Raw genomic sequence first — 13,540 nt, forward strand, 5'->3', positions numbered from 1 at the left:
AAGAAGGGGAGTGACATGCCCAGATCGTTTCTGCGGGAAGATGAGCCGGGCGGCGGAGTGAAGAATAGACCGGAGCGGGGCGAGAGAGGAGGAAGGGAGGTCAGAGAGAAGGCTGACACAGTAGTCTAGCCGGGATATAACGAGAGCCCGTAATAGTAAGGTAGCCGTTTGGGTGGAGAGGAGAGGGCGGATCTTGGCGATATTGTAGAGGTGAAACCGGCAGGTCTCGGTAACGGATAGGATGTGTGGGGTGAATGAGAGGGACGAGTCAAGGATGACACCGAGATTGCGGGCCTGCGGGACGGGAAGGATGGTCGTGCCATGAGTACAGTGCTGAGGGGAGGGCAAGGGAGAGGGGGAGGAGCAGAGGGAAAGGGGGGAAAAGAGGGTTTAGCTACTCAGAATTTGCAACTCCTACCTTTCTCTGCCTAATCAAGGAAAAAACCCATATGTTAAGTGACAGATTTATTGAAACTTGTCTGTAGCTACAGGAGGTTGCTGGAAGACAAAGCTTTTCCCCAAAATTAGTCTAGCAAAAATGTCTTGGGTGATGCTTCCCCACTGCCTGCTTCAGGAGATCCTCACCCCTGAGATCAAATAGGTGAAACAGGCACTACCAGCTTCCTTCTCTGGAGCAAAACTAATCACTCTACCTCCATCTCACCCATCTCGCCACGGACCTCTCACCCATGTCCTCCCTCTAGCTTTGAATGCCCTCCCTCTCTTATCCAACAGAAAATCATTCTTCCCACCTTCAAAACCTTATTAATAATAAGGTTGGTATTTGTTAAGCGCTTACTATGTGCCGAGCACTGTTCTAAGCGCTGGGGGAGATACAGGATAATCAGGTTTTCTCACGTGAGGCTCACAGTCTGAATCCCCATTTTACGGATGAGGTAACTGAGGCACCGAGAAGTCAAGTGACTTGCCCAAAGTCACACAGCTGACAGGTGGCGGAGCCGGGATTAGAACCCATGACCTCTGACTCCAAAGCCCGTGCTCTTTCCACCGATCCACACCGCTTCTCTATTTGAAGGCACATCCCCTCCATGAGGCCTTCCCTGACTAAGCCCTCATTTCCTCTTCTCCCACCCCCTTCTGCATCACCCTGATTCACTCCCTTTATTCACCCCTCCCTCAATTTCAAAGCATTTATGTAGATATCCATAATTAATTTATTTATATTATTGTCTGTCTCCCCCTCTAGACTGGAAGCTCGTTGTGGCAGGGAATGGGTCTACCAACTCTGCTCTATGGTTATATCATACTCTCCCAAGTGCTTGGTACAGTGCTCTGCACACAGTAAGCACTGAATAAATATGATTGATTGATGGACTGATTGATTCCACCAGGCCACCCCGAGTTTCTTCCAGAAACTCCATCCTTATTTGCTGAGAACAGAACACCTATAAGCTCGTTGTAGGGAGGGAATGTGTCTGTTATATATGTGTCTGTTATGCTGTTATACTGTACTCTCTCTAGCACTTAATACAGTGCTTTGTACACAGTAAGTCCTCCATAAATATGACTGACTGATGACTGACTGCCAATAATCCCTGGAGACCACACCGGGAAAGAAATCAATAACTGAGGTTCAGGAGGCTTCCACGGCCTTCTCTCCAATTCTAGGAAGAAGACCCTCATTCTGCCAGTGCCCCGTTCTTGGACCGGAGCTTTTTTACCTCCTGATCAATATTTCTCTTGACTTTGTCACACTGCTCAAGGAGAGACTGCCCCTTCTGTACAAGACCCTTCCTCTTCAGCCTGCAGTCGCTGAAGTTTTTTGGCAGTGTTAGTGAATCAATTTGTTCCAGATCTTCATAAGCTGCTCCACAGTTCCTTTTGTTCTCTTGCTAAGTTTGCTGAGAGCTTCGGCTTTCACATCCTTTGCCAGGAAACCCCTTTGGATACCAGTGAGCTCTTTATTAATATTTTCTAATTTTGTTGGCTACTTGCTCCAGTGATTTCTCCAGATCCTTTAGTGGTTTTTTTTTTTTTCTTTTTAATTCTGCTTCTTCCTCGGGACTATCCCTTTTCCCAAACAACACGACTCTGGAACCATGTTGCACTCCAAGGGAAGATAATGATTGCTCCATTTCCTTTAGAGATTTCCCTTTGTATATCAGCTTCTGAAAAAGAAGAGGAACCCTAGTTGCTTGTTCAATGCATAATAATAAGAAGAATGGTGGTATCTGTTAAGAACTTTCCATGTGCCAGGCACTGTTCTAAGCGTTATGGTAGATACAAGCTAATCGGGTTGGACACATTTCCCGTCCCTCGTCGGGCTCACAGCCTTAATCCCCATTTTACAGATGAGGGAACTGAGGCACAGAAAATCGAAGTGACTTGGCCAAGGTTACACAGCAGACAAGTGGCAGAGCTGGGATTAGAACCCAGGTCTTTCTGACTCCCAGGCCCATGCTCTATCCGTTAGGACACGCTGCTTCTCTGAGTATGGCCAAATACTGGAAAGTGGGTTAAAAAGGAAGTGAAATCCCAGTTGCTCATTCAGTGAGGACAGCCAGGTATTGGACAATGGGTTCACCACCTTCCTGTTGGATTCCAATCTGAATACTGTAAGCCTGTCAAAGGGCAGGGACTGTCTCTATCTGTTGCCGATTTGTCCATTCCAAGCGCTTAGTACAGTGCTCTGCACATAGTAAGCGCTCAATAAATACTATTGAATGAATGCTTTTCATTACCCTAAGTGATGGCTCCCCATCTCAGGGTGGCACCTGAAGAGTTTCCAGTACTCTACCAGTCTCAACTATGGGAGGGAGAGTCAAGCAGAGGCATATCCAATCCATTCCTAGCTTGGGCAGTGGCTAGCGAGCGGAAGGCAATCTGCTACAGAGTCACCTGTGCTGAGCAGCAGCGGCATGGGAGACAGTCGAGGACAGAGACTCTTTTACTGCATGGAAGAAGGCAGTGGTAAACCACTTCCGTATTTTGACCAAGAAAACTCTATAGATACACTACCAGAACGATTGCAGATAGAAGTGGGACGTTCTGGGAGAGATGTGTCCACGGCGTCGTTATGGGTCGGAGACGACTTGACGGCATAAGACAACAAGCGATGGTGACATTGAGCGGGCCTCTGTCCGTAATGCTTCGATGTTCAGATCATGCTTCCCACAGATGAACTTCCCCCATCATTCATCGTGCCACTGAGTTTAAAGCAAAAATAGTTACAGGAGAAGTCTCATTATAGCCTCAGCCTAGGGGGGTATTTAATGTGTAGTGACCTTATCATGCAAATGCAGAGATTAGCTCGGCACAGGCAAGTCTGACACTGGGAAGAGGGTGTTGTTAATGGAGTTAAATGAAGCTACTGGAACTGAACTAGTGAAATTGCTGGCTGGAAAGGGGGAAATCTCAAATAGAAAATGGGCAGCTAATGAAATAGCTAGAGTTTACGAGATACTGCCCCGAAATAGGGAAATGGTGATACTCTCCCCACCTCCATAGCACTTATAATAATGATATTGATAATAATGATAATTGTGGCATTTGTTAAATGCTTACTATGTGTCAAGCACTATACTAAGCACTGGAGTAAAGTTAATCAGGTTGTATACAGTCCCTTTCCCACACAGGGCTCACATTCTTAATCCCCATTTTACACATGAGATGATTCGGGGAAGCAGCGTGGCTCAGTGGAAAAGAGCCTGGGCTTTGGAGTCACAGGTCATGAGTTCGACTCCCGGCTCTGCCACTTGCCTGCTGTGTGACTGTGGGCAAGTCACTTAACTTCTCTGTGCCTCAGTTACCTCATCTGTAAAATGGGGATTAACTGTGAGCCTCACGTGGGACGACCTGATTACCCTGTATCTCCCCCAGCGCTTAGAACAGTGCTCTGCACATAGTAAGCGCTTAACAAATACCAACATTATTATTATTATGACTGAGGCACAGAGAAGTAAAATGACTTGCCCAAGGTCACCTGGCAGACAAGTGGCAGAGCCGGGATTAGAATGCAGGTCCTTCTGACTCCCAGGGCCATGCTTTATCCACTAGGCCATGCTAGATAGATAGATAGATAGATAGATAGATAGATAGATAGATAGATAGATAGATAGATAAGGATATATAAATATAAGGACATATATACACATGTGTATATATTTAAGGATATATATATACATGTGTATATATATCCTTATATTTTGCTGCTTCCCCATCTGTAATTTATTAAATGGCTGACTCCCCACATTAGATTCTGAATTCCTAGAGGGCAGGGATTGTGTCTCCCAACTCTATGGTATTGTACCCTCCCAAGCTACAGAACAGTGTTTTTCACATGGAAAGTTCTTAAATACCCTTGATTGATTGATTGATTGATTAATGGTGAGGAGTAAAAGCTACACTCAGCCAAACTGGGCAAGGCACCAGTCAGCCCTGATGGAGAGCTGGCCTCTTGGCATTGAGCCGGCTGGGGGTGGGGGGCGGGCATTGAGCTGGCCGGGGAGGAAGAAAGGAGGGGAAATTCTGCTAGACTTGTGGTATGTTACCTTCTATCAGGCACAGAAGACATTTTGTGCCCTTCAGAGTGATGTCCAGCTTTCAAACAACTCTTTGTTGTTTTGCCATGTTTAAAATGGGGATTCAATAACTGTTTTCACTCCTCTTAGGATGCAAGCCCTGTGGGGGTCAGGGATTGTGTCTGATCATCAAGCTCCTAGTAATCAAACAATCAATCGTATTCGTTGAGTGCTTACTGTTTGCAGAGCACTGTACTAAGCACTTGGGAGAGTACAATATAACAGAGTTGGTAGCTACTAAGGTATACCATAATAATAATAATAATAATAATGATTATGGTATTTGTTAAATGCTTACTATATGCCATGCACCGTTCTAAGTACTGGGGTAAAGAAAAGGTAATCAGGTTGGACAGAGTTCCTGTCCCACATGGGGCTCACCATCTTAATCCCCATTTTACAGATGAGGTAAGTGAGGCAGAGGGAAGTTAAGTGATTTGCCCAAGGTCACATAGCAGACAAGTGGCAGAGCGGGGATTAGAAACCACACCCTCTTACTTCCAGCTCGAGCACTGGCCACTAGACCAATTATCATTATTGTTTGCAGGAAACTGTCTGGTGCCATAACAGTGGTATTTGTGAGGCACTTACTAAGTTCTTGACACTGCCCCACATAGGACTCACACTCTAAGATGAAGGGAGAACAGCTTTTTGATCTCAATTTTGCAGATGAGGAAGCTGAGGACTAAGAAGTGACTTGCCCAAGGTCACAGAAGAGGCAGGTGGTAGAGCCAGGAGTCGAACCCAGGTCATCCGGCTCCCTGGCCAATGCTCTTTCCAGTAGGCCACACTGCTTTGCCAGGTTACTCCACATTTTAGCCATTTTTCTAATTGTTCACTTTGACAATGAAAACCTGAGTTTCTGTAGATACAGGGTGACCTGCCCAGATGCCTTCCATGCCATCGTTGTGTGTTCTAAGGTTTTCAAAGTTGTGCAGGGGATGATTTAAGGGTTACAGTGGCAGAGATGGCTTTTGATTAACAGTAAGGGTTGACAGATGTCCGGAGGCCCTAGAAATCTTGACAAGTTGCTGTCAAGGACAATATATTGGATGTAGGTATGTGGATTTAAGAGATGTGTCCACATACTTCCTGCTTATTTCACACTGAGTGACTCATGTGAGCTATAGCTGGGCTCTGGAAACACTTACACAAGCCTGTGGTCCAGAGACCTACCCAGGCGTTGAGTGGGAACAGCTCTAAGATCAGAGAATCTGAGAAAATTCCATTTGTCCAATCTGGACAATCCCTCCGTGTTAAGTGAAACCCTAAAGGTAAAATCCCACCTGAGTAAAGTTAGCCAGCATCTGACTTTTTCACTAGCCCGGACTGCATTTCACTCTTCTGCAGCTGGTCACTTAATGGTTTGCTCTGGGTTCATACAGTTCCTACCCTGCCTGCTTATACTAAGGGAGGAAATTCCTTCCAAGATCAAATCTAATAGGCATTAATTTGGTGGTGGCTGACATTATCGATCCTCACTGCTAAGCCCAGCTCCAAGTTTCTTGAAAAGACGGGTCGAAAAGGGATGAAAGTGTCCTGCTTGTGGGTTTCCTGCTGCTATAAATGGATTTGAAAGCCCCAGAGAAGGAAAATAAGTCTTTCTGAGGTAAGCTGCGTTGACATGACAGATAATTAGCAGGGCGACCTGCTTTGTCGAGATTTGAGGCTCACCAGTATCAACAAGCTTAAGGTCTCAGCCCTTTTTCTATCTGGCCCCTTAGTGAATTTCTCTTCTCTTAGAACTTTGCCAGCCCACGGTGAATTTCACCTTGACTCCTTCGGAGTCACACGTTTGGGAAGGATAGCTCTCAGCTCCGATGGGAAATGGTAAGAAATTTTCCTACCTGGTCCACAGATCTCGGCAGGGGGTGGGGAAGGGAGGGTGGGAGGTGGCGGAATGCAACTGTAAGCTCCTTGCGGGCAAGGAACGTGCTTATTAACTCTGCTCTATTGTAATCTATCAAGTGGCTTAGTTCTGTGCTCCAAACACGGTAAGCACTCAGTAAATATGACTGATGGATTGATGCCTCTCCAAAAAAGTACAAATGGATATAGATGCTTCCAGCCAAGTAATTAGCATAATGTTCTTTATTCACTCCCAGTATGAGCCATGAAAATTGTGGGGGCCCTGGACTCTTTCATTTCTGCTTTTTCAACAAAGATCAAAAGTGAACCAACGACTGGAGCAACTTCCATTCGGGACGGAAGGCTGCAAAACTAAACTGGAAGAGTGAACCCAATAATTTCAGTGTATTTTTTCCAAAATACGATGTATTAAATCTCTAATGCCTGATGCAGGGCATTTTCAGGCACTGTAGATGAGGAGTGGGTGGATGTTATTTCGGAACTACAAGCTAATATTAGCAAGAATTCATGGAATCAGAAAGACTGTAAGAGGACCAACATATGTCCATCTTTAGAAACAGGAGAGGAAGGCTCTAGCAATTACGGATGAGTCGGCTTAGTGGCAATAATTGGGAAAATGTTGGAACAAATTATCAAGCAATCTATTTACAATCTATCTAGAAAAGCATACGATATTTGGAAGCCACCGATATGGCTTTGTGAAGAATAAATCGTGCCAGACAAATTTAATCTTCTTCTATGATAGTGTCAGACCATGCACACAAGGGAGCGGCAATAGATGTAATCTTTTCAGGCTTCAGTAAGGCTCCTGATTCTGTACCACATGACATCTTTATTGTCAAGCTGGGAAAGTTAGGTTTAACAGTTCTCCTGCTGGGTGGGCCCCCAGCTGATTTAAGAAGGCACCCAAATAGTAGTCATCAGTGGCACCATGCCAGACTGAGGGTAGTGGAAAGAGCACAAGCCTGGGAGTTAGAGGACCTGGGTTCTAATCCCAGCTCTGCCAAGTGCATGCTGTATGACCTTGGGCAAGTCACTTAGCTTCTCTGTGCCTCTGTTGCTTCATCTGTAGAAGGAGGATTAAATCTTCCTCTCTCCAATTCAGACTGTGACCCTCATGTGAGACAGGGACTGTGCCTGACCTGATAAACTCGTGTCTACCCCAGTGTTTAGGACAATGCCTAGCACACAGTAAGTGCTTACAAATACCCTTAAAAAAATCCCCAAACCAGTGTTTGACACAAAGTAAGCGTTTAACAAATACCACTATAAAAAGTGGTGCTTCATAGAGGGCTCATCCTGGAACCAGTTCTATTCAGTATCCTTATGGTAGGCAGGGAATGTGTTTGCTTATCGTTAAACTGTACTCTCCCAAGTGCTTGCTACTGTGCTCTGTTCATAGTAAGCACTCAGTGAAGGATTGAATGAAATGAATGAATGAATAAAAGAATCATCAAATATCAGATGATGATAGTATTTGTGATATTTATTAAACACTTACTATGTGATAAGTGCTATTCTAAGCACTGGGAGTGATAGACTACAAGCAGACCATACTCCCATTCTACAGTGGGAGGGGTCCCTGAGACTTGTGAAGAGAGACATAGATTTCAAAGTCGCTAAAGGAGATTGAACAAATGGTTCTCCAAAAATGATGAATTTCAGAAGAGGCAACTAAAGGATAGTATTGCAATTAGGAAACAATCAGTGGTTTTTACTGAGCACTTACTCTGCAATGCACTGTACTAAGTGCTTGGGAGATCACAGAAGAGTAAGTAAATTGTGGTATTTGTTAAGCACTTACTATGTGCAAAGCACTGTTCTAAGTGCTGGGGGATACAACGTGATCAGGTGCCACGTGGGGGTCACAGTTTTAATCCCCACTTGACAGATGAGGTAACTGAGGCACAGAGAAGTTAAGCGACTTGCCCGAGGTCACACAGCTGACTAGCGGCGGAGCCGGGATTAGAACCCTTTACCTCTGACTCCCAAGCCCGCGCTCTTTCCACTGAGCCACGCTGCTTCTCTGTAGACAGGATCTCTGCCCTCAGGTAGCTTACAATCAGTGTGATGACAGACACTAAAATAAATTACCAATGGGAGAAGAAGCAGTGTTCAAAGCTATGTACATAAGTGCTGTGGGTAAGGAGGGGGGAGTGTTTAAGTGCTTAGAAGATAGGATTCAAGATCAGAGGTGAAGCAGTAGAGGGGGAATAGAGTAGAGGGTTGGAAGATTAGTCAAGGATGACTTCCTGTGGCTTCAGTAGGGCTTTGAAGATCATCCAGTCAATCAATCGTATTTATTGAGCCCTTACTGGGTTCAGAACACTGCACTAAGTGCTTAGAAGAGTTTAGTACAGTCTAGTTGGTAGATATGGTCCCTGCCCCAAAGGAGTTTACCTATCAGATGGGGAGATATACGTTAAAATAAATTACATATGGGGAAATAGCGGACTTTAAGGATATGTACATATTCATTCATTCATTCAATAGTATTTATTGAGCACTTACTATGTGCAGAGCACTGTACTAAGCGCTTGGAATGAACAAGTCGGCAACAGATAGAGACGGTCCCTGCCGTCTGACGGGCTCACGGTCTAATCGGGGGAGACGGACAGACGAGAACGATGGCGATAATTAGAGTCGAGGGGAAGAACATCTCGTAAAAACGATGGCAACTAAATAGAATCGAGGCGATGTACATTTCGTTAACAAAATAAATAGGGTAATGAAAATATATACAGTTGAGCAGACGAGTACAGTGCTGAGGGGATGGGAAGGGAGGGGGGAGGAGCAGAGGGAAATGGGGGAAAAAAGTGCTGTGCGGCTGGAGATGGGGTGAATATCAAAGTACAGATCAAAGTGAATTGGCAGTTTGGAAGGGAGGGTGAAAGGGAAAAAAGAGTTTAGAGGTCTCTTGGAGGGAATTATTTTAGTAGGGCTTTGAAGTTAGGGAAAGTGGTGGTCTATTGGCTATGAAGCTGGATGGAATTCCAGGCCAGAGGGAGGACATGGGCAAGGGGATGATGTCAAGGTAGTTGAAATCAAGGTACAGGGAGTAGGTTGGCATCAGAAGAGTGAAGCATGTGGGCCGGGATGTAGGTAGAAAGGTAGAAAGGGAAGATTGATTCCCTTAAATTCATTGGGAAGGAGGTTCTGTTTCATACAGAAATGGAAGGACAACCATTGGAGGTTTTGAAGAGTGGGGAAATATGGCATCAGAATACTTTAGAAAAATGACTGAGGCAACAGATGGAGGTGTGAACTGTAGAGAGATGAAGCAGGAGGCAGGGAGGTCAGCGAGCATGACAATGCAGTATTGGAGGCAGGAATTGATAAGTGTGGTAGACATTTGGACGAAGGAGCAGATTCTAGAGATGTTACGAAGGTAGAACCGACAGGATTTGATGACAAATTGTATGGGTGGGTTGAATAAGAGATGAGTTGAGGATAATGCCAAGGTCATGGGCTTGTGAAACAGGAAGGAGGTGATGTCTGTGGTGATAGGAAAGTCAAGGGAAGGAATAAGCCCTTTCTTCCTCCTATGCACACTCGCAGCTGCAGCAGCTTGCTATGTACCACTTAAGCACTTTAATACTCACCCCAGCCCCACAGTACATATGTGAATATCCTTGTACTCCACTATTTCCCCTCTCCCGAATCTATTTTAATGTCTGTCTCTGCATGTAGGCTGTAAGCTCCTTGTGGGTAGGGACCCTCTGCCAACTCCCTTGAATTGTACTTTCCCAATTGCTTAGAATCATTTTCTGCACACCGCAAGCGCTCAATTCTTTCAGTAGTATTTATTGAGCGCTTACTATGTGCAATGCACTGTACTAAGCACTTGGAATGTCCAAATCGGTAGCAGATAGAGACAGTCCCTGCCCTTTGACAGGCTTACAGTCTAATCGGGGGAGACGGACAGACAAGAACAATAGCAATAAATAGAATCAAGGGGATGAATATCTCGTTAAAACAATAGCAAATGAATAGAATCAAGGCGATGTACATTTCATTAACAAAATAAATAGGGTAATGAAAATATATACAGTTGAGCGGACGAGTACGGTGCTGAGGGGAGGGGAAGGGAGGGGGGAGGAGCAGAGGGAAATGGGGGGAGAAGAGGGTTTAGCTGCGGAGAGGTGAAGGGGGGGGGGGTGGTAGAGGGAGTAGAGGGAGAAGGGGAGCTCAGTCTGGGAAGGCCTCTTGGAGGAGGTGAGCTGTAAGTAGGGTTTTGAAGAGGGGAAGAAAATTAAAGAGAATTAGGCTCAATTAAATACAGTCCATTGATTGATGTTTATGCAGATGATTACCAAATCTTCTTCGCTGGCCCCGAATTCTCTCCTCTGAAATATCGCAACTCCTGCTTCCTTCGGGACATCTCTAGGTGAATGACTCATTGACAGCTAGAGCTCAATCTATCCAAACTGGTCATCTTCCCCCACAGTCCGTCTCCTCTTCCTTTCTCATCAGTTGACAACCCCTCCATCCCCTCTGTCTGTCAAGCCTGCGACCCTGGCTTTATCCTTCACTTCTCCCACTCTTTCAATCCCCATACTCAGTGTCACCAAATCCTGTTAGTTTTTCCTTCCAACATTTCCAGGATCCTAGCCGCCCTCTCCCTCCAAACAGCCACCAGGCCAGTTCAGAAAAATGTGCACTATTTTTTTAATTAGTGTATTCTATTTCTTCCCTCTAGCCGGAATGTATTTTATTGTCTATTTCCCCCACTAGAATATAAGCTCTTAGAGGGCAGGGATCGGGTCTACTAATGCTATTGTTTGCTCCCGAGAAATTAGCACAATGTTTTGTACCGAGTCATCCCTCAAGAAATACAATTGATTGATTTATTGATTGAGAGAAAGAGGATAAGAGAAAAAGAATGCGGAGTCTGTGAACTCCTCATCTAGCCTGCAAGCTCCTTGTGGGCAGGGATTGGAAGCAGCATGGTGTAGTGGATAGAGCAGGGGCCTGGGAGTCAGAAGGTCATGAGTTCTAATCTCTGTCCTGCCACCTGACTGCTGTGTGGGCTTGGGCAAGTCACTTCACTTCTCTGTGCCTCAGTTACCTCATCTGTAAAATGGGGATTAAGAGTGTGAGTCCCACATGGGATAGGGACTGTGTCCAACCTGATTACTCTGGATCTACCCCAGTGCTTGGCACATAGTAAACACTTTACAAATACCATTATTATTATTATTACTCTATTGTATTGTACTCCTCCAAATGCTTAATACAGTAATAATAATAATAATAATTAAGTGCTTACTATGTGCCAGACACTATGCTAAGTGCTAGGGTGGACACAGTCCCTGTCCCACATAGGGCTCGCAATCTCAATCCCCATTAGGTAACTGAGGCACAGAGAAGAGAAGTGATTTGCCCCAAGCCACGCAGCAGACAAGTGTCAGAACAGAGATTAAAACCCATGACCTTCTGATTCCCAGGCCCGTGCTGTATCCACTACCCCATGCTCCTCCCCCCGCACTATGTTCAGTACTGTGAACACAGTAAGCACTCAATTAATATTATTGATTGATTGATTGAGAGGGAGGGAGGGAAAATGAGAAAAAGAGAGACAGAGAGACTGAGAGTCTCTCCATAAATATGATTGATTGATGAAAGAGAGGAGCCAGGGAAAGCCATATTCATTTCATCTTACTGGGATAAGGTGCATAAATCCCACTGACTTCAAGAATCGTGCACCATAATGAACACCCTTTAAAATTAACATCCTAGAGTAGCTATGACCAAGCGGAGGGTGTCCGACTGCAAATGACATGAAGGGCCTCAATTTAGAATCAAAGACCGTCGGTCCGATCGCCATTTTTGCATCAGTCGGCTTTATGCCTTTCTTCCCTAGAATGGTGCTGAGAAGTTCAGAAGGCTAACAGCTTCCCACCAGAGGTGAACGGATCATAGTGTTCAGTGGGCAATTCCCAACCGTGAAATGTCCGGAGTGGCGGGGAAGGCCTCTTTGAAAAGCAAATAGAACACGTTTCCAGTTGGACGCTTCTCTCTCGGCGGCCAATGGCCTGGCCCCTACCTAACTTGAACAGGAGTTGACAGACTTGGCAGGCTTCCAACTCATTTTCTTGCTTGCTCAGACTCCCTCCAAGGGAGACAAACAGGTTATTGTCACATATCACACTTCACTTCTAATTATGGCTTGCAACTTCTTATTTCCCCACTAAAATAGAATTGGGCTGCCAGTTGTTTATGGTGACTGACAGCCATTTACATTAGGTGAGGCAGGATGATTGGAAATAGGATGTTTAATTGAAGGCAGGCTGGCCCTCTCCTCCCTCCTCCCTGCCCAACCTCTTTCTCCCTGATCCTACCTCGGTCTCTCTTCTTTCCAGGAAAAGTACCTTAGGTTTCTGGAAAGGGGAAGCAGAATCTGCTCGGTACCGCACAGAGGCCGGCATGGCTGACCGACATGGAGGGTTACGTTACTGGAGACAAAGTAAGAGGCTTAAATGAAAACTGGGAACAGATCAGCCTTGAGGCAGACATCATTTCAATCGGTCCATCTGCAGTATTTATTGAGCACCTACTTGGGGCAGAACACTGCTCTAAGCATTTTGGAGAGTTCACTGGAGATGGAAGACACGATGCTTTATATCGAGGAGCTCACAGGGATTGCCATTCAACCTTGCCCGCTTCTTCCAGAGTATCAAAATAAGATGGTTTGGGCCTGAATGATCCTCCCTCCAGGCTCACATCTGCTTCTGCCATCAGGAAATTTCTATTTAGATGTCCTCCCACCACCTCAAACTCAACACCTCCTTTCTGACCTCCCAACCTCCTGCCTCTCCCCACTTCGGTCCATACTTCACTCTGCTGCCCGGATTATCTTTCTACAGAAATGTTCAAGACATGTCACCCCCCTCCTCAAAAACCTCCACTGGTTGCCTATCGACCTCTGTATCAAACAAAAACGCCTCACTGTTGGCTTCAAAGCGCTCCATCACCTTGCCCCTTCTTACCTCACCTCCTACATCCCAGACCGTACACTCTGCTCCTCTGTCACCACTAACCTTCTCAATGGGCCTCGTTCTCGCCTGTCCCACTGTCGACCCCTGGCCCACGTCCTACCTCTGGCCTGGAACTCCCTCCCTCCTCAAATC

The 13,540-nt window shown here is 45.6% G+C and overlaps 1 protein-coding gene across 1 annotated transcript; it reads right to left on the reverse strand.

Moving 5' to 3' along the window:
* Positions 1-1,640: 1,640 nt before the first annotated feature.
* Positions 1,641-12,838, reverse strand: BAG1 (BAG cochaperone 1). The gene is given in 5 exon segments (XM_029069659.1): positions 1,641-1,816; positions 1,819-1,942; positions 1,944-2,166; positions 2,515-2,582; positions 12,782-12,838. Coding segments are annotated over 5 exon segments (648 nt in total).
* Positions 12,839-13,540: the final 702 nt, after the last annotated feature.

This window comes from Ornithorhynchus anatinus, chromosome 7 (genome assembly GCF_004115215.2).
Source record: "Ornithorhynchus anatinus isolate Pmale09 chromosome 7, mOrnAna1.pri.v4, whole genome shotgun sequence".
Classification (NCBI taxonomy): Eukaryota; Metazoa; Chordata; class Mammalia; order Monotremata; family Ornithorhynchidae; genus Ornithorhynchus; species Ornithorhynchus anatinus.